The sequence below is a fragment of the Mastigoproctus giganteus genome, chromosome 5 (genome assembly GCF_048544385.1).
Source record: "Mastigoproctus giganteus isolate SK-2022 chromosome 5, ASM4854438v1, whole genome shotgun sequence".
NCBI lineage: Eukaryota > Metazoa > Arthropoda > Arachnida > Uropygi > Thelyphonidae > Mastigoproctus > Mastigoproctus giganteus.
In genome coordinates this window covers 214,214,793-214,237,736 of record NC_143579.1, presented here as the reverse complement: position 1 = coordinate 214,237,736, position 22,944 = coordinate 214,214,793, and the positions used below count along the sequence as shown (strand labels likewise).

Genomic DNA, 22,944 nt, shown 5'->3' with positions numbered 1-22,944 from the left:
TTCTGAGAGAATGTCTGTGACAACCCCAAGGACTGTTGCTATTTGCACATTTGACAATTACACATTTGCTTTGCTTGATGTTTTTCTGATTATAAGTTTTGGCTGTCAAGAGTGCTCTCCCATCTGCTTTGCATATTGCTTGCTGATTAAGGTATGAATAAAGTAGTTTCTGTCAGTGGTGAACTTCAATGCATTGTTTGGAAGTGGTAGTACCCCTGATGGGCAGAGCTTACCTTATTGACATCAAGTGCATGTTCTCCCTAGTCTCCCTGCCAGTCTTTTCTGGTGCCTAGGATGCTAAGTCCTTGTAGATGATTCATCTTAGTAGATGACTCTTTGTAGTTGCACTATATGAAGTATGCATGATTACAGATGTGTAGTTGGACCTCATTTCTAATTAGTTGTAAGACCTGTATTAAGCCATAAAGAATAATAAAGTATAATAATCATCTGCATGCAATTGATAATACAGAAGTTAACTTTGTTCTTATATATTATTTATTTAAAATTTTTTTTTTTTTTTTTTTTACAGATAATTCGTACTTTAGATCCAAGTAAAAATAATCCATATGGAGAAGAGATTATAATGCTAAAGAAACAACTTTCTGAGAAAAATAAAGTTATTGCAGATCTTGAGGTATGCAAATTTCAACACTTCGAAGTTTTTTTCTTTATGTCATTATTTTTTTAATATCATACAAAAAGATTTCTTAATGACTGAAATTAGTTTTTAGATTGTTAAATGATAATGCATTATAGAATAATTTGAAAGACAGTAAGTCAAGTTTTATTATTATGCTCTTTACAGAGGGAAGCAGAAAAGGCTAGAGCACAACAGGATGAAGAGGAGAAACTTATAAGTACAGCATTTTACAGTTTGGTTAGTGTAAATATTTTAAATTTGAATTTTTTTTTATGACTGCGTAATTTTTGTTGATGTGAGAACAATTTCATTATGGAACCTTTATCATCGACCGCTATTCTTAGATTAGCAGTGAAGATTTTATCGGCCTCCTTTTCAATAAGAGGCTCAGGTGCATTGTATCTCTGCCACAAAGAACTAGTTTGTGGTTGTGACATTAATTCTTGCATCCAAGGTCCCCTCCCCTGAACTCTAGAATTCATGATTGGGAAACAACCCAATCATGAATACCCTCCAATTTGCCATTTATTGAAATGTGTGAAGGCTGCATGCTGATTATAAGCTACTATTTGTGAATTTCCTTAACAAATATTATGGATTGAAATTGAACGAATAAAATTTCTCTTCTGAACAAAATAAGAGACCATTATTTTATTTCATAGGAATTTTGAGACCCACATTGGCATATTCTATTTATTGGCACATCTGCTGAGGATAGAATACGCCCACATTGACATATTCTATTTATTGACATACCTCTGAATTAAATTTGATTAATAACTGTAAAAACCAGATTCACAAAGTGTGAAATTTCATTACAGAACTTCCATTTTTTTGTACTTATTGATGTTGCTATGTGTACATTTTACTTGAATTTCATATGAGCATAGCTGCACAATATTTCTATACATTGATATTAAATTTAAATCCTGTAATTTGGAAAGGCATGTTACTGATTTCTTTACATTTTAAACAATTATATGTTTTCTTACAACTGAATGGTTTTTTTTTGAAATGTTTTCTCACCTTTTTCTATCCACCATTCCAATCTTATTTATTGCATTCCCAATTACAGGATGCTTTTTTTTTTAATCGTTATACTGTTTCTTTTTTTTGATTGATTTTTAACTTAATTTCAGGGAAGCAGTTAAAAATCAACAGATTAATTTTTAACTGCTTCCCTGAGGTGTATGCCAAAAGATCAGCATTAGTATTAGTAGTGGCAAATGATGCAAGAAAGCAAGCTTATACAGCATCAGCAAAAAAAAAAAATCTAACATTTTCCATATCAATTGTTCATCCCTTCTAACGGTTTGGCTAGTTCTTCCTTGAATTTATTTAAACTACTTACCTCTATAACACGGGAGTTTGTTCCAACAATTGTTCACTCACTGGCTGAAGACAAATTTCTGCACATCCTTCCACAGTTGGAATTTATATCCCCACCACATGGTGTAACCTAAGCAAGACGAAGGATTCCATCAGCATTAGGGCTACTCAATACATTCAAAGCCTTAAACACCTCAGTTAAATCTCCTTATAGGTGCCTAGTCTCCAGGTACTGCAGTTAGCAGAATCAAGGTGTTTCCTGGTAAGAGTACCCTTTTTGTTCCTCTCCCTAATCTACACCAATTCCAACACATCCGCTTTCTTCCTAAAAATGAAGCCTCCAGACCTCTTTGCAGTATTCAAGAAGTGGCCCATCTATTACCTCATACAATGTGATAATCACTTTTTTATCCCTGCTAGCAGAATTTCTATATATCATTGACAAAACCCTATGAGCTGTCCTGGCAGCATGTATACACTACTCAGAGAACTTCATATCTGAATACACAGTTATCCTCAGTTCTTTTTCATTCTCTGTTACCACACAATTGGTACGTTAATCTGGGTTTACTGCTCCCCATATGAAGATCTCTCATTTGTCAATATTAAACTTCAGTTGCCATTTCTCAGCCCATCTGCCCAATTTGTCTAAATCTTGTTGCAGTAGCATACCCTGCTGTTATTAATAATCATCCTGCCCACCTCCATATCATCTGAAACTTAGACGTAATGCCTGATATACCTTTGTCAATATCATTAATAAATATAGAAAACAACAATGGGCGTAGCTGAATCCTGGAGCACTCCACTGATAACCTTAGTCCATGAACAACAGTATCCATTGATAATAATTCTGTCTTCTTCAAATCGACCATCCCTTTATCCAGAGCGGCAACTTACCCTTAATGCCAAACTGCTCCAATTTCTATAGCAGTCTTTTATGTGCAATGACAAACCACAAACAAACCAACTTGCACATCTCCAGTCCACAGGGACCTCCCCTGAATCCAAGGTGCTCTCATAATCATGGAAAAAGGCTTGCTTGCCTCTTTTTTTTTGCCTCCTGTAATATAATTGGATAGATCCAATCCATCCTAGATGCCTTTTTCACATTCAACTTCAACAATTTCTCTTCCAATCTCCTCTCAGTTATCTCAAAATTATGCAGCTCCCTGTTAGAATTTGACACACTTCTGGCATTCCCTTCCCTAAAACTCTAAAAGTTCCTTGTGTGAATGTAGATGCAAAATACCCATTCAGTTTGTCTGCAAATTCAGTAGGATCATCAACAATTAAACCATTCATAGCTAGTGGATAAATGTGATTTATACCCTTACTTCTAATGTTTACAAAAGTGAGGAAGTCTGCATTCTTTTCCTGAGATTTCTTGTAATCTGCCTTAGCTTGCCTGACATCCTTTGTGACTTGGTTGCAGACAAGTTTATATTTTCTGTAGGTATCTGTATCACCTGATAATTTATATGCATCCCATGCATTTTTCTTCTTTGTCACAAATCTTATCAATTAACCTGACATCCATTTTAGGTTTAAGCCTCGAACAGTATCTCTTAGTAGATATTAAAAGCCAAGTGGCTTCTACGATTGCATTTCTGAATACTTCACATTTTAGAATTTGCTGTTGGTAAAACTTTATTAGTTGGTCCCACTATATAGAATTTAAAAACTCTCTGAGGCTATTGTAGTCACCTTTATGAAAGCAAAAGCCTTTCCCTTTGTCATTGACAATCTTTAAGTAAATCACATCACTAGACTGTGATCACTGCCACCTTGTGGGTCTTTTATCTGCAGATTTTTAATGCATGAAGGGTTGCTGCTAATAATGAAAGCAAGAGTATTGTTTTCTCTTGTTGCCTAACATGCTGGTGTAGGAAACAGTCATCCAGTAAATCCATGAACTTCATTTTGTCACTCGCACTGTTGTTCACTCACTGTGTGAATGACCAACCTACAGGGTCCGGTCAATATCTGGAAAAACTAAAGGCTCCCATTATAAGAAATTCTGGTTTTCTGGCCCATGCTATATGTCTGTAAAGTTGCTAATTATACTCATTACAGTCATTAAGCCTATAACACATTCCTGTTCTCATTTTTGTTCTTCCAGTACTTATGTTATGCCAAACTGTATCACCTGCTAATTTATCACCAAACTGTAACACCTGATATTCAATATTGCACTGGCCTCCAGGGTTGGTGCTACGGGTGCAAAAGTGAGGCACTTGCCACAGGAATTGCCTAAAATCAGCACTGCTAGGTGCACTACTTTTTTTTTTTTTTTTTTTATGAAAACCCCAAACACGAAAGGTATCAAAACCTATAGTACTTAGTACCGTGCATGGTTTGAAGGAGAAGTATGGGAGGAGGGGGATACCGGAAACTTTGCTCTAGAGACTAAACATGGGTTTCACCACTTCAAGCCTCCAATAAGCAAAGTGGTGGTATTTCACCGGTTGATGAAAGTCATCTACCACCTAAAACTGCATATATATGCATGTTAAAATGTGATATGAATTACTTGCTGTTACAAGGTTTTGCCTCAGGTGCCACAAATGCTAGTGCCAGCCTTGCTGGCCACACTGGATGAACTGCCTTAGATTTTATGTGCTGCTTAATTAAGAGTGTAACCTCTCCCCTGCCCCGTTCCTGTCCTGTCTGTCCTTTCTGTACACATTGCACTCAAATTATATTCAATATATTTAATATTCAAAGTCTGAATCTCTTATATCTGAATGATGCCATATCTGATATCCCCACAATAACCTTTATAGCTTTAATGCAGCTCTTGAACAGGGAGGCCCTGTGACATTTGATATGCTCCGTAATACTACTATCATTCTTTTAATAAAACTTAATAAAAGGTGCTTTATCTTCTGGCAACATTTTAAAATTGAACTTTATTGGACTTGGTTACTTACTTGATTACTTACTTGGTTACTTACTTGTTGGTGCTCACAGTGGTTTTGTGAAATTTGACAGTATATCATATTTTTTGCAATAACATTACTCTATTGCATCATCCATCTCTGTCAAGCTCTGTTAGATGATGTCATGTGCCATACATGATTGCATCACCCTAATGTCTCTTAACTTGTTTGACCAATCTGATTGGATACTAGGTACTGTTGCACATAAGACTGCTGTACAAATTGGAGCAGTGTGGCATTAAGAGTAAGTAACTGCTATGGATAAAAGGATGGCTGATGGAATCCTTCCTCTTGCTCAGACTATGCACTTAGGGAGAGGGGCATAAATTCAAATTGGTTGTCCGATCAGGATACAGGATAGATGTGTGGAAATTTGTCTTCAGCCAGCAGGTAGTTGATTGTTTGAATAAACTTGTATCTAGTGTTGTAGAAGTTGGCAGTTTCCATAAATTCAAGGAAGAACTAGACAAATTGTTTGGAAGGGGGGTGTACAGGTAATATGGGAAGTATTGATGTTTTTTTTTTTTTTTTGCTGATGCTGTATAAGCTTGCTTTCTTGCATCATTTGCCACTACTTGATACTAAAAGTAATTTTTTTTTGCATTTAATAGTTTCATATCGGTATTGTTATTACTTATGTTCTTTAAGCTATTTATAAAAGATTAGCTGCCAGTATAAGGACAAACAACCTAAAAAAATGATGATGCAATTTTTTCGAGCACCGCTGTAAGTTAGAGCTTCAGCTCCAAAATTTTTATCTTGATGAAAAAGAATATGACCACACAAATCCTCAAATTCCAAAGTCATTCTTTTTTTTTTTATAGAAAATGCAAATGCTAACTTCTATAGCTGCACTATAGCCACAACAGCTTATGCACCATTAAATACCCATAATGCGCATACACACACACACACTCTCTCTCATTTGTAAATTGGATTGATTAATTCAGTTTTAAATTATTTTAAAATTTGACCTGGTGGTAAAATTTTAAAATAATAACGTTTTTGGTTAAAAAAAATGCCATGTACTGATTATAATAGAAATATTTTTTCAATATAGCTTATATTTTGAGTTATTAATTTTTAAAAGTGGGAAAGGGCTTTAAGCACCCTGTATTTAAAGAAAAGAGAAACTACATTCTTCTTCATCCACTTTTGGCTTCTCCCAAAGAGATGGGCATCATCAGTCACAATTGCCTCTTCAACTTTTTCTAGATATTCCATTTCTCTTATGTACATACATCAGCACTTCATCATGAAGACCCTATTTTATTCTTTCTCTAACTTTATCATTTCAGTTTGTGACAACTTTAAGTTGGCAAAAGAGACATGTTGCCTCTCTGACATTTTGGAATTTTTCATATCTAAAATTTCTTCATCAGGTGTACTTCTGTATTTTATATATAGGTCATCTTTTTTTTACCTTCTTAAATTAGCATTTAGTTGTCAAACCCTTTCAATGTATAGAGATGTACCATCTTGTTCAACTTTTCCTGTATGGTTGGTGTTAACAAAAAAACTGCATACGTTTATTTAGTGTTTGAGAAATGCTGCTTAATGAGAAATGATGTTGTATATTATAGTTAAGGCATTGTCTGGCTGTTTAGCATAATATATATATATATGCATTAGCTGATATATATATATATATATATGCATTAGCTAATATACAGGGTGTCTCAAAAATACTGGTACAAACGTTTAGGGGAGGTAGGTAACATCTAAAGGAATGTGAATCGCATAGGAACCCATAACCGGAAATGTCACGGGAAAGTAGTAGCAGAGGCACAAGAAGTAGAAATGACACAAGACAGTAATTAGTGGCGAACATTTATTTGACATAATATTAACAATGGAGTACGAGATGGATGCATTTCGTGATGTTACAACAGATACTCGAAGGTTCCACCATGAGACGCGATGCATGTGTGACACCGACGCAGCATGGACACGGTCGAACACACCTGGAGTTTCTTTGACAGTAGCAGCAGTGCAGACGAGTCTCGCCACGAGATCCATTTCCATCTCCACAGGCGGTTTATACATGATAGATTTGAGGGCCCCCACAGAAAGATATCAAGGCTCGATAAATCAGGTGAGCGTGGGGGCCAGGCAACGGGTCCACCATGGCCAATCCATCGACGCCCAAAACGCCTGTTCAAATGGTCACGAACACACCTTCCATAATGGGCAGGCACCCTATCATGTTGAAACCAAATGTTGTGTCTCACATTTGTTGGAACATCGTCAAGTAACCCTGGTAGAACTTGTTCAAGAAAGATCCGATATTTAGCGGAGTTCATGCTGGATGGTAACAGGTATGGGGCGACTAAGCAGTCACCGACCATACCTGCCCACACATTTATTGCGAAGCGACGTTGTGCCGCATGGGGGCGCACACTGTGTGGGTTGTCGTGAGCCCACACATGAGCATTGTGCTGATTGAATAAGCCTTCCCGAGTGAAATAAGCCTCATCCGTGACCAAAACATAGGCTGGAAAATTCAAGACTTGGAGAAACCACTGCGCAAAAGCCACACGGGCAGGATGATCTTGGGGGAGCAGTAACTGAACCCTTTCGAGATGAAAGGGGTGTAAGGAATCGTCTTGCCAGACGCGCTGTACACTGCAACGAGACACTCCTAAGGCAGAGGCAACGGCACGTGTGCTGGTAGTAGGATTATTCTGGATGACATTCAACACACTTTCTTCCATGGCAGGAGTTCGCATCAAACATGGTCTGCCCGCACTACTCCTGTTATCTCTAAATGACCCATAATTGCACAAATTTTGATGCTCATGTGCAAACGGTGGTCCGGTATATGTCTGTCTGTCTGGGAAGCGTTCTCCATAAATTTGTTGAGCAGCTCGCCCATTGCTCTCTGCTAATCCATAAACTAGGTGCATGTCTGCCAGCTCACAGGTCGTATATCGATGCATGCTCTTCTTGTGGCGACTACTGCTTGAATGAGTAAACCAAAAATTTTCCCTCTCACGAACTGATGAACAGTGCCGTGCACCAACTTATGGTGACGTTTCTGGTTATGGGTTCCTATGCGATTCATATTCCTTTAGATGTTACCTACCTCCCCTAAACGTTTGTACCAATATTTTTGAGACACCCTGTATATATGCATTATATATATATGGCTGTTTAGCTAATGACAGAATGTAATTCATTTCTCCAATCTTTCTAATATTGCATATTAAAATGTACATGAACTCATTATCAATGATGCTATGTGGATTTGAGTTGTGGATGCTAATTGCAGCTTCCAATATGTAAGGATCTCTCATGATAGAATTCATATTCTTAAAATGGGTCAATTTATTATTATTATTATATATATATATTTTTTTTTTTTTGTGATTCTGGCGTCAACATTATTGACATCAAATATTTGTTGTCTTTCCATAAGCATTTCATTGGCATGCGGAGCTCCCCACTATTTGTCAAAAAGTTTGATGGTGCTTTTCCATAGGAACAATGCAGGAACTTACTAGTGATTTTTTTTTTTGTGTATCAGTAGTAACCTTTGTATTTCGTTAGTTTGTTGCTGTACCATCTAGCAGGCTAATTAACAGGTTGAATAGGATCACTTGCTGCTGATAAACAAGGAATATAATAAATATAAGAATATAAGGAACATAAGAATTTTCTTATTAATGCCATTTTCAAACAGTCCTGTTAACCTGCCCATTTTTCTCTCTAGTGTATGTATAATTTCTTAGTTATTGTAGCATTGATGTATTATATTGATGTTATGTATACAATTAGTCCTCGTATAGTACGATAGTTGTGTTCCTAGAAACCCTCGTGCATTGCAAAATCGTGCATTAATAATAGGCCCTATGGGAAAAATGGGGTTAGGTGCCGACCGACCAACCAAGATTGAATACACATTTGTAACCAAAACATTACCAAACACAATAAATAATCAAAATAATATACTTGTGTATTTTATTAAGACTGTTACGTAATAAAATATTGCTAATGCTTTTGCTTCTATCATAAGCAGACTTGTTTTTTGTTTGATCTTCTATCCAAACAGATGACAGCCATTCCATCTCTTCCAATTCTTTGTGTCTTGATCTAATGGATTTTGTTACACTTTGAGTTGTTTCTTCTATGAAAGTTGTTTTTATTTTCTCTGCATGCTTTCTAATTCTCGGTGTTGCCTCATTTAGGCCTGTAGTACATGCAATATCACATGTTCTTTCATTTCGCTCAAAGCATTTAAATTTTTTCAAATTTCATATTTTTTCTCTATTGACAGAGGTGGACTGGCCATAAACCTTACCGGGGAAACCCTGGTGAGCCGGAGGCCAGAAGGCGATGAAGGCCAGTGTGATTTTGGCCATAAATGCTAATATGAGGCCGCTACAAATTTTCCCGGGTAAGAATTTTTGACCCAGTCCGCCTGTCTATCGATATCGCTTTTCTTTTTCTCTTTGAATCTGTAGAGTCTTCACCAGGATGCTTTTTTTTCACACCTTTTAAGTATTTTACTCATTTTTATGGAATAAAGCACAATTACAAAATGAGGAGGCACATTGGATAGATATAAACAAAGCTGCATGCATGTGGCAACTGAATAAACAACACTGTAAAGGCAGAAATACACTATTAACACCTCGCTAGCTCACATTTTACCAAAGCAAATTTCTGGAGGTCACTACCATAAAACAATAAAAACAATTTCCAGTTGCATTTCTGCTAGTGGAATCCATTATAAACTGGTAGTAAACTCGATCGAATTGCATTTGCAATAATACCGATAGCTGGAATTGTGTGAGTTTTTACGTCATTGTGGTGAAATGTTTCCCCTTCACTGATATAAAAAACATAAATACATTTTCAGAATCTTCTCTTCATTCCTATCGTGTTGCGTTCAGTTGTGGCGATTCCTCGTTCAAATTCCATTTCTTGTAAACATAAAGGCAAATCGTGAATAAGCAAATTCTGTTTGTGTTATATATGATATTGTTCCCCTATTTATAAATCATGTATGATCAAATTCATGTAGTGTAAACAGATGTTATATGAGGATTGACTGTATTATAATTAAAATCTGTTATTATAGATTTTAATAATGATGATGCTGTTTGTATACTATTTTTGCATAACATAAAATTATGTGTAGATCTCTATGGTCTTGGCCATAGTTGTTTTGTAGACTGAAACGTGCTGTGTGTGTGGCCTAGATCAATCAGCTGATAATTATTCCTTTCTGTATTATAATTTTCTTAATGCATTTGTAACTAACTACCCAAACAATGGGATAATTATCTCTGCCAGCAGGGAGAAAGAGTTGATTATACCATTGTTTAAGGCAGTAGTAGGCCTTATCTAGAATACTGTATACAAGTTTGGAAACTTCATTTTATGAAGGACTTAGATCTGCTGGAAAGGGTCCAGAAAAAAGCAACAAGATTGGTTGGTGGGAGGTCACAAAATGATATTTTTTTTACTGAGAAAGACCTTGAGGGGTTGTAATTTACATTCTCTGGAAATTAGGCATCTGTGTGGTGATCAAATTGAAGTGTATAACAGTTTAAAAGGATTAAGTAGACTAAAAATATGGAGGAGAAATTGTTGAAGTTAAACATAAAAAAAAAGGCACCTGGGGCAGATGGAATCTATCCATTTATATTGAAGGAGGCAGCAAGGGAAGTAAGCAAACCCTTAGCTATAATTATGGGAACATCCTTAGAGTCAGGGGAGGTCTGCCATGGACTGGAGATGTGCAAATGTATCCCCAATTCACAAAGGGGGTGCAAAGGGTGACACAAATAATTATAGACCTATTAGTTTAACTTCACCAGGGAAAATAATGAAGTCACTGGTTAAAGAGATTATACAGGATCACTTAGACAAGACTGCAGTAATAGTTCAGACAGCATGGGTTTATTAAGGGGAGGTCTTCTCTGACCAGTTTTATTGGATACTACAATGTGGTCACAAAGGAACTGGACGCAAAAAATAATTTAGATAGAATATACTTGGATTTCAGGAAAGCTTTTGATAGTGTTGCACATGGAAGACTGCTGTTTGTACAGCAAACTTCTGTTTGCTGTACAAACTGGAGTGGATGGCATTAAGGGCAAGTTGCTGCAATGGATAAAGGGATGGTTAAGTGGGAGACTGCAGAGAGTGGTAATAAATGGACACTGCTGTACATGGACTAATGTTATTAGTGGAGTCCCCCAGGGTTCGGTGCTGGGCCCATTGTTGTTTTGTATATTTATTAATGATATCAATGAAGGTATATCAGGCTTAATGTCCAAGTTTGCAGATGATACAAAGGTTGGCAGTGTTGTTAATGACAATAAAGACAGTATTCGACTGCAACAGGATCTAGAAAAGTTAAGAAGATGGGCTGAGAAGTGGCTACTGAAATTTAACATTGACAAATGCAAAGTATTGCCTATAGGTAGCAATAACCGAAGACAAACGTACCAACTGTATGGTACTACACTCAAGGTAGTGGAGAATGAAAAGGACCTAGGGGTATTTGTGCAGTCAGACATGAAGTTTGCTGAGCAGTGCAAAAAGGCTGCAAGAGTGGCTCACTGTATCTTGTCAATGATATACAGGAATTTTGCTAGCAGGGATAAGGGGGTGAGTGTCCCTTTGTATAATGGTCAGGCCTTACCTTGAGTACTGTATACAGGTCTCGAGGCCATCTGGAGACTAGGCACCTGCAAGGTGATCTGATTGAGGTGTATAAGGCCTGGAATGGTTTGAGCAGGCTCAATGCTGATAGGATACTTCTGTTTGCTCAGATTAAGAACCTGAGAGGGACATATATTCAGATTGAGGAAAGACAGTTGTAGAATAGATGTGTGGCAGTTTGCCTTTAGTCAGCAGGTAGTTGATTGCTGGAACAGACTTCCATCTGTTGTTGTGAAGTTGATAGCTTAAATAAATTTAAGGTTGAACTAACATTTGGAAACAAACATTTGGAGTGACCTGATGGATGAAATGGGAACGGTGTTTTTTTTTTTTTTTTTGGCTGATGCTGTATAAGCTTGCATCATTGCCTCAACTAATGCTAAATGCTGTCTCAGGTGATATGTGCACAAGGGAACTTAAATTGAAATTGAAAAAGGATGGTTGTGGAATAAATGTGCAGAAATTTGTATTCAGCCATAAAGTAATTGATTGTTGGAATAGGCCTCTGCCTAATAAATTTAAAGAAGGATACTAATGTTAAGGCAGTGTGGTTTCAGCAACACAAAATAATAATAGCTTAGGAAGCTTATTGGTTGCTAATAACTAATAAAGAGCCACAACATGAGTCAAGGTAGTGAATGAATTTTGGATCTTGATGAATGATTTATAATGAATTTTGTGTTCACTAGGATCTAATAATTAAAAGATAAATTTTAAAAAATAAACATGACTGATCATTAATACAAAATATTTTCATTAATGATGGCTTTTGTAATAGGAGACCCAGTTGTTTGGAAGATTGACAGATTGATCATTTACTGTTCAATCCTAACTGCTGAGAAACAGAGTAACAGCATTGCCATTCCTGGTATAATAAAAAGAAATGTAATGATTTCCTTATTGTTTTTAACAGAAAACAGCTTTCTGTGTAGTTGTCAGGAGCAACAAACATTCAGTTACAGTGATCTTAACTTAGATTAAAAAAAAAAAAACATTCTTTAAGCATGGTCAGTTGTGCTCTGTCTCAATATAGAACTGTGGCTGGCATCAAAATTTCAGTTACAAAGTAGAAAACTGTGCAAACCAATATAATTTGCAGTGTTGTATACAAAGAAGACAGGATAAGAAATAGATAACAGGATAACCATAAAAAAACTTATGGTTAATGAAAATTAACCATAAGTTTTTCAGTCTAGTTTAATTGTTATCTGTTATCCTGCCAAATAAATTCAGTGATTAAAGCAAGCAGAGGTTACAGCTCCCTAGTATTTCTATAAGAGGATATGAGAAAACAAAATAGGAAACAAAAAGAAATATTTATTATTTAACATCTAAATACTAATAGCTATTCACAAAAACCATATTACTGACAATCACAGTTTAATAATATGAAAATCGCCGGTTAAAATTCCCAAAAAAGTCATAAATTATTATCAAATGTGCAAGTATTATAGTAATCTCATTCTTCTTTGCATATGTATCAATCACTTTGTTTATTAATTTTGCTGATGACTCATTCTGGCCTTCTAAACATATCTTCTTGCAATACAGATATATAATAAAAATATTTTAAAATGTGTTGTTCATAGGCTGTGACCAAACAGGCTTGTTTGCAGTATACAGAGGAAGAATTACCCATAAGTAGACTCTTGCTATGAAAAAAATAAATAAGGGGAATCTGAAAACCATAAAGTGAAACTACTGACAATTGAAATAGTGGCTGCAGTACAATCCTCTCTCTACCCAGACATCGTTTAGCCCTTCCCCTGAAATTAAAATGCGGGACACACTTTAATTATAATAGGGACCAATGATGACTGAGGAACTAATTCAGATGAACATATTCATGGCCTGCGATCCGGTCTGTGTTCTTTGTGATATACAAATAAAGAATTAGTTTCAAGTAGACTGTTTGTGTGAAACACTATCAAGGGATGGTTTGTGGGAAAATAAAAGGAACCATAAAATGAAAAATGCTGACACTTCAAATAGTGGCTTTTAGTTATAATTTGTGCAGCCAGAAATATTGCATATTTAATTATTTTGAAATTTTCATGTCTTTTGAATTTTAGTGATTTATTTTTGCTGTTTTTTCCACCTAATGAGTACCACACTTAGTTGCTTTGATTTTTTTGTGTTGTATTTATTTGACATAAATTTATTGAATTCTTGTTTTGTAATTACAGCATCGTGTAAACTGATAATATGGCCTCTAAAAAGTGCAGTAAGAAGAAAATTAAACAAAAGATGTGACAAAAATTTCAACATCTGAGGTCTTTGAATGAATATTAAAATAAAAATTACTATTTTTTGCCGGGCGGAGAATTTTATTCCACCATGAAACTCACCCCTGGTCATCCTCCTGGATTCAACACTGATACTAAGGTTGGCAGCATTGTTAGTGATAGTAGTGACAGTATGCTACTGCAAGAGGATCTAGAAAAGTTGGGCAGAGGGGCTGAGAAGTGGCAACTGAAGTTTAATATTGACAAATGCAAAGTACTCCATATAGGTAGAAGTAATCCCAGAGAAATATACCAACTGTGTGGTACTATACTCAGGGTGGTAGAGAATGAAAAAGACCTGGGGTAATTGTGCTGTCACATATGAAGTTTTCTGAGTAGTGCAGACAGGCTGCCAGAGAAGGCCATGGGGTTTTGTCTGTCAATGATATACAAAAATTTTGTAGTAGGGAAAACTAAGTGATTATCTCTTTGTATAAGGCAATAGCCAGGCCACAGCTTGAGTACTGCGTACAGATAGGCCTCATTTTAGGAAGGCTGTAGAATTGCTAGAACAAGTGCGGAGAAGGGCAACAAGGATTGGCAAAGGGAACAAAGGGGTCCTCTTACCAAGAAAGGCTTAAGTTCTGCAAATTGCATCATCTGGAGACTAGGCACCTGCCAAGTGATCTGATTGAGGTGTATAAGTCCTTTAATGGTTTGAATAGACTCAGTGCTGATGGGATTCTTCCTCCTGCTCAGATTACAAACCTAAAGGGGCATAAATCCAAATTGAGGAAAGACAGTTGTAGAATAGATGTGTGGAAGTTTGCCTTTAGTCAGCAGGTAGTTGATTGCTGGAACAAACTTCCATCTGTTGTTGTGGAAGTTGATAGCTTAAATAAATTCAAGGAAGAACTGGACAAACTTTTAGATTGAATGGATGGGTGAAATGGGAGTTTTTTTTTGCTGATGCTGTATAAGCTTGCTTTCTTGCATCATATGCCTCTAATAATGCTAAAGTTGCTGTTAGTGACTTTATTTCACATCTATTTGTTAAAATTATTTAACATTGCAGAGAACAGTTATCATACTTTTAAATTATTTAGTTCTTTTCATTTAGATTTACTTTTTTTCCTTGTGTTCATATTCTGTTGAAGAAGCTTCCCCCACCCAAGGATGGGGTTGTTAGATGGTATTTTCTTCTAATCAGTAAATATATTCCATACAACTGGCATTTTGGAACATATATAACATCTATCTAGCCAACATCTTTTGCACTTCAGCTCTACCAAACTACTTTTTTAATCCAATTATCTTTCCTACTTTTGCTGTTTAGACCAGTCTTACTCAGTACGTTCACTCTGTTCAAATTGCAAATCCACCCTACCATGGAATATTGTTCCCAAATCTGGGGTGGTGCCCCCAAAACCTCTCTCAGGTTCTAGATTCCATTCAGAAGAGGGCAGTTAGGTTAATTAATGACTCTTCTCTAACAGAGTCTCTATACTTGCTGTCTCATAGACATACTGTTTCTGCTGCATGCCTTTTCTACAGATACTTCCATGGGCACTGTTCTTCTGAATTGGCTTCTATAATTCCCCCTCTCTCTTTCAAAACAGTCCGAACACATGCTGCCACCAACCAACATCCATTTACTGTCCAACTTCAAACTCCCAGAACCAACTTTTCATCTTCCTCGTTTATTCATTCAACTGCCGTTTTCTGGAACAACCTTCCTTCATACGTAATTTCCTGAAATTACAGTCTACAGAAGTTCAAGTCTAATGTCAACAAATATCTTCTCAACCTCCAACCCAAGTATGGTACTAAGTACTATAGGTTCTAATACCACTCGTGTTTGGAGTTTTCATTAAAAAAAAAAAAAAGTATGTATCCATGGAAATTGCTATCTTTTAAATCTGTTGGTAAGCTCCTTCACCTTAACTTGTTCCCATCCAGGAATACTGTTGGTTCATTAATATTTTATGTTTCAGATTATCATAAAACTTTTTTTTTTTTGTGACTCACTCAGAATTATTTTTATTATAGTGCTTAAAACTTGTCACAGTAGCATTCACTGTTGCTATATATGAACATAATATATTCATTAAACATCCTTTCTTTCTAATTAACAAATTTTAAGTCAATGTGGTAAAACGAATATATTAATTAAACTTAGGGTGCACAACTTCAGAGAAAAGCTGCAGAAGAAAGGCTAACACAAAACATTAGTGGCCAAACCTTTTTATCTCGTCAGAGGCAAGCAACATCGCGACGTTTTAATGTTACGGGAGTTATGGCTCGGTGAGTATGTCCTGTTGTTACAATAATTATAATAAAGAGTTGTGTTATTGTAAAGTAGACATGCTTTTTTTCGGTTTAAATTGTATATCTTTGAATGTTTTAGGTTTTTGAAATGAAGAAAAATTGTAGTTTGGCAATTTAGTTAGAAAAAAAGTGTTTGTAGTTTCATGTGTATTTCAAAAAATAGTTATTTTGCTGTTATATTATTCATATTGCTAGTTGCATTCTGTCAAGTATTAAGTAAAATTATATAATACCATCACAAAACTAAATGAATTAACAAAATCACTGAAATATTATTATATTTAAATAGTAACCATGATGTGAAAGTGGTTATTATTCCTTGACATCATATTACACACACACACACACACACACACACACACACACACACACACACACACACACACACACACACACACAATGGTGCTCCAGTAAATGAGGAGAGTTCATTATTGCTTATATTTAAGTTATAAATTCCAATTACTCTTTTGATCATCCATATAAATGACCAAAAGAACAGTATAAATTCACTATTGCTTATATTTATGACTTTAAATATAAGCAATAGTGAACCCTTCTCTCATTTACTGGAATATGTGCACATGTGAATAGTGTCAAGGGATAATAACTGTTCTTTTGATAAGATCAGATCTAAGTGATAAGATCAGATCTAAGTATTTCTTAAAATAATATGCATCAAATTCTTGAAATAAAGCACTTCACCTGCATAGGATTTACAATCTATTTATTACTAATAGAGTCTAAAAATCATTGTTTTCTCCTCCCCTCCTTTGGTGCAATCCTTCAGTGGCAGCATCACAAAAATACAGGATTAAATCGAAACTGTTTGTAAAGTTTGGCCCTTTGATACCTTTGTGTTAGTGCAATTGCAGGATTATAATCGCTGAAGGAGCAAAGGAGAAAACATCTGTGAAATGTATGATTTTTAGACTCAATTATTAATAAATAGATTTTGAATCATACTTAGATGAGGTGCTTTCATTTCAAGTATTTTATTAAGGTAGCTTGTGCAACCTGCCATTCAAACAATACATTCACCACCTTTGCCAGCCATGCTCATACAGAGCATTTAAATGTTTACATATGAAAATATGAAATTTGGTTTATTGACTAGGTGGATTTTTAATCCTCTAGTCAGTAATAAAAAAGCCAAAAACAATAGCAACTGTTATAACATTAAAATTTTGTGTTGTGTTGGATTTTTCCAAAAAACTTGGAACCACATTTTCAGAAAACTAATACCCTCTGGAGTTCAATCTTGATTATATAGTGAACCACACTTATTACTGGAAACCAAAAGAATTGTAGTCTTAAAGATTGTAGTAGGACAAGATGTATATGACAAGGAATGTTTTCATTTCTTGGAATAAATTAACTGAACTCTGAAATACTGTGTTTTGGACTAAGTTTCATTAGTTTCTTTTTAGTTTAATGGCTGAACCACTTCCCTCCCATTTTAAAAGGTCTGAGTACCATATGTATTCCCAAACCAGAATTAGGTGACAGACTTCTAAAGAACTTTTTGAGTATTGACCAATTTAATCAGTCTCATGTAGGGTGTAGGATTTGCCCCAACAGCTTCAGTTTATTGTCTTGCAAAACAGACAAGCTGATCATTGAATACATAACTCACAGACATGACGTGTATGCCTTATGACTTTAGTGATTATTTAAAGCTTAACTTTAATGCACATGTAGAGCCAGAACTATCATCATGTATACTGTTTGTTATATGAATGCAGTGAGGGTTCCATTGTGACTAGAGAAATATAAATTCAAGTGATCAAATTAATCTGTGTTCTGAATTTTACATTTTATTTCTATGAATTTTAGGGATATTATAATGTATGAATATATGTTTTTTTTTTTTTTTTTTTGAATTCCATGATATACTGTACAGCATATTAGTAGGTAGACAAGTATATAATTAGAAAATATCTTAGAGTAAATAATAGTTATACTAAGTTGATGTGTAACATACTATTTTTATAGTGTCATTTGACAACAAAATAATTGTTTTCATTTAGTTTCTACTCATAAAATTGATAACACAGTTCTCATCCTTATTTAGGCACGCATTTAGAACATATCACACAGTATGCATAGCTAAAATAAAAAATAAAAAAAAGGAGCAAGGCAGATTTCATGTCTCTATTTAATTGGCTCAGGTCATCAGTCAAAAATCCAAATATTTATTTTGTGCTTTATTCTCTACTTCTAAAAAAAAAAAAAAAAAAATTTTTCTCAACATAAACGTTGTAGGTGTGTACAAACAAACAAAAACCTTGTAGTTACAATATTTAGGACAGGTTATGCTTGGTCTTTATTCTTGTATTTGTGAAAAGGCTCAAATTTTCTGTTTGAAAATAATAATTTACTAATACAAAATCTATTCACCACATCAATGCCACAATGTTAAAAGTCATATAATTACAAATAAGAAATATAATCAAGAAATAAATATATTTTATAATAAGTTAAATATTTATTTAAATTTAAATAATATGTGCAAATGACTAAATCAGTATTTGATTTTGGCATTTAGTAAAATTAATTGCTTGAATTTTCAAATTAAAATTGGAGATAAACTTGGATTGAAAATAAATTTTGTATAATTTTCGGAGCAAGACATTTCATTTATTCCTCCTAGAAGGGAATTGCCATGACATCGTTATGGATATAGTGCAGCGCTCAGTAAAATGGTAATTCTGATTTATTTAATTTTTTCAAATCGCAATTTCTAATTAGAAATTTGGATTTGATGGATGTTGATTATAAATACAAAATATGAATGAATTTAAATATTTATGGGCTTTTTATGGTGAACAATGACAAGTATAGAATGTAAGCAGGTTTGATTTCTATATTTGTCAACTGGATTAGAATAATTAATGTACCAAGAGCTCAAGTTAGTGGTGAATATGGATGAAAGCCTCAATTTTAATGATTTGCTGTGTTGAGCAATTATGAAATGATTTAAAAACACGAATTGGCAGAACTTGACCATTCGATATATTACTGTTGAAATATGTTATTTGTAAATAAAGTAGATTGTACACAAACAAATAGTAATGTTACTTATGGATCATTAAAATGAAATAGATTACCAAGAGTTTATGATGGAAGAAGCCCTTTGGAATTGTAAAAGGATTAGTAAAAATACATTTGCTTCATAGGGGTAAAACATTTAATGGTTTTATTTGTTGGAAGAATGGTGATACAATCATTAGTTAATGAATTATGAAAAAAAGACAAAATCGTACTACATGTTATAGTCAAGTAAATTTATTGAACCGGTTATACTAAGATTATATAACCACTACAGTACAAGTACTAAACCCAAATGCAGATGCTTTGAAATTCAGCCAAATCCTATTATCAGGCCTGGAGAGCTATATAGATATACTGGGCAATTTGAATAAATATTAATGACTGGTGTTCCAGTTACATTAGGTGTCCCAGTTGCATCCATATAGCTCAGATTGTGCTGACCACATCATTGTATTAATTGAATTTGGATATTTATATTCAGTAATTTAAGAATATTGAGAGAAATGGAGTGGGAGATGCATCATCATGTTTTTTATGGAATTATGATCTGGTTGATGGTTGATAGAAGAAACTTTGGTGCGGGTTATAAATAAGTTTATTTGATTGTTTAAAGGAGAAAAAAATGCATGCTCATTCTGTATGACTGAAAACCTCCACTTTGTTGTTTATGCTATGTATATGCCAATCAAATTTTTAAACTTCTCACCACAGTTAAAACCTTCAAGACAGCTTTTATTCAGTGTTTGATATTTTTTATCAAGTTCAAAATATGCTAAGTTATATAGGCTTTCAAAATTGAAAAGTTACTTTTGAAATTACCCTGCTTGCTACTGAAGAAATCTCCAAGACAGTGATGCATAATGTTTAGGCCTGCAAATATTTCATGTTGATTCTATCCAAAATTTTTACAGAAGAGCTATTAAATATTTCATCTCTACATAGCAAAGTGTATTTCCATTCTGCTGTTTGTTCACCTATCTATAATAATGCCTTTTGCCAACCACAGTAAAATGGATGATGAAATATGGATTCAACAGTCATTTGTGAGTACTGGAGTGTGGAACTGATTTATCATCCCCTACCAAAGCTTAAAGTTATTGAAATCGACTAAAGTATTTCTTGGCTATTCTGCTGTTTATTTTTTATTATATTTTCGGTTTTATTATATTTCACCTTATCACAGAAAACATGAGCTGCATGGGTATAACTGTGATTTGAAAATATGTTTAGTTGTTGATCACAAGATACTAAAAGGCATTCTTTAAGAAGAACAAAAGTAGCAGATGGCTAGAATGCATCACATTGAATTGGACTTCTTAAGACATTGTTATCCATGATTTGGTAAAACAAATTGCTTAGAGAATTTTTTACTAATGCTGTGAGATTTATTAGACTTAATGATATGCACTTGACTTACTTCTCATTCCTATTCTAAGAACTAATATGTTTCAGTCACTTTGGGTTATTTGTGAATGAAACAGAGTAACATAAAAACCTTTAATGCTGATTTAGGTTTATGACAGATGTATTTTTATCAGATTAAAATTGAAACCTTAAATACCCATAATGAAAAATATGATTAGTATTTTCAGGCAGCTAAAATAATGAATGATTAAAAAAACAATAGTAAACTAGTTAAAATATCAAAATTCAGGAAGGAATTACAAGTGATGAACATTTTCTGGTGGAATTCAGAGATAGATAAATACATTTTCTGCATATACAGCTGCATTGAATTAGCATGTGCGTATATATATATTTTTTTCTTTTTGTGTATGCTAATATATAAAAATAAAAAATAAATTACTGTGTGTGTGTTTTTCTCCCCCTCACTTAGATATCTACCCTTTGAATTTCCCCAGGCTATCAGCCTCAACAATCCATGGAGGTAACTTTTCCAGTAATTAACAACTTATAGGTAAAGGAAAACTTGCTACAGTCCAGTCTAAACTCTCCCCCCCCCATAATTTGAATTTATATTCCTTAGTTCTGGAATCATTTATAATAGTGAAAATTTCAACTTCATCTTACTATCTATCTCTTAGAACCTTATAGACCTAAATAAGTTCACCTCTGAGGTTCTAATTTATGTATCCCACAAATTTAAAGTCCCTGAATATTTCCTTTGCAGATCTCACCAAACGGGTTGCCTGTTTTTCAGACCTTTACAGGAAGCTTGATGTCTTTTCATGTGCAGTCTTCATATTTGGACACAATATTCCAAGTGTGGTTTTACAATTTTTCTTATATCAGTCTGATTGTTTATATTTCATGTAATCTAAATGCAGCCCTTAGTAAGTAGCTTATCTTTATTGCCAGAGAAAAGTATAATGTCCCCCCCTTCCCCGTAAAAGAAGAAAAAAATGCCATAATATGTTTAAATTAAAGAGAAAAGTAACCTGGGTGCTACCATTACATAAGCTTTTAAAATCAAATATCATATATAAATATTTTTTTTTGATTTATTGTCCATTGACTTCTTTATTTCAATCAATACACACACACACACACACACACACACACACACACACACACACACACACACACACACACACACACACACACACACACAGTTGTGACCCTGTGACTGCCGATTCAGTTACCCGCAGTTAACCCCGGAAAAAAACGAAAAAACTTATCCCATACTACTCGCATGTCCAATACGATGCCTCTGTTTATTTTTTACGATGTTGATTTTAAATTGAATAGCTTCCCTTTATTTTTTACAATGTTGCATATGGTTTGATCACCAACATTATAATGTAGTTAGAGGCCTGTGTGCTCCGAATTCATTATGGTGAGTAATTACATAGCACAGAGTGAAACGGAAAACAGAATAAATGACAAGTTTAATATTAAATTGTAAAACGCATATATTAAATATATACAGTACAAATAGCTTTTGGTTATTATGGTAACCTTCATCAGTCAAACTGACAATTTAGAAACGTGGAACATAAGGGCATATAGTGCCAGTCATGTATAGTGAACTGCGTGATGTAATAGTTAATTGTTTGACATTGAAGCCTCTGGTTGTGACGTATGCAAACGTTGCCAACATTTGTCACTCATGAGAATGGTTGCTTCAATAATAGGGTGGACACGACATTCACTGCTTTTGTTGACTGAAGTATTAGAGCACATGATGTGCAACGGCTCCAACCAGGCATGGTGCCAGTAATGGCAGGACTGATTGGCAACCACGATATCGCGGTGCTGGTCAATGATGTGTCGGGTTGACCAGAAGTTAGCTTAGTGGATATAGAACACTCAGCCATTACTGAGCACTTCTGGTCAACCCGACACAACATTGGCCCGTACCGCGATATTGTGGTTGTCATTCAGTCCCGCCATTACTGGCACCGTGCCTGGTTGGAGTTGTTGCACATCATGTGCTCTAATACTTCAGTTTGACAGAAGCAGTTGATGTCATGTCCACCCTATTATTGAAACAACCATTCTCATGAGTGACAAACATTGGCAGCGTTATACGTCACAACCAGAGGCTTCAACGTCAAACAATTAACTATTACATCACGCAGTTCACTATACTTGACTGGCACTATATATCCTATGTTCCATGTTCCCAAACTGTCAGTTTGACTGTTGAAGGTTACCATAATAACCGAAAGCTATTTGTACTATATGTATTTAATATATGTGTTTTACAATTTAATATTAAACTTGTCATTTATTGTCTTCCATTTCGTTCTGTGCTACGTAATAACTCACCATAATGAATTCAGAGCGC

At 34.8% G+C, this 22,944-nt stretch overlaps 1 protein-coding gene across 7 annotated transcripts in view; it reads left to right on the top strand.

Annotated features, from left to right (window-relative positions):
• LOC150086086 (protein Hook homolog 3-like) overlaps positions 1–22,944 on the top strand; it is a 211,839-nt gene that overhangs the window by 124,205 nt on the left and 64,690 nt on the right. For 4 of the 7 annotated variants that reach the window (XM_090373695.1, XM_090373697.1, XM_090373698.1 and 1 more), the window contains 3 exons: positions 533–637; positions 809–880; positions 15,994–16,118. In XM_090373695.1, the coding sequence (XP_090229821.1) occupies positions 533–637; positions 809–880; positions 15,994–16,118 (302 nt within the window). The remainder of the gene's footprint in view (positions 1–532; positions 638–808; positions 881–15,993; positions 16,119–22,944) is intronic. The other 3 variants (XR_016546954.1, XR_016546955.1, XR_016546953.1) reach the window with 1 other exon arrangement.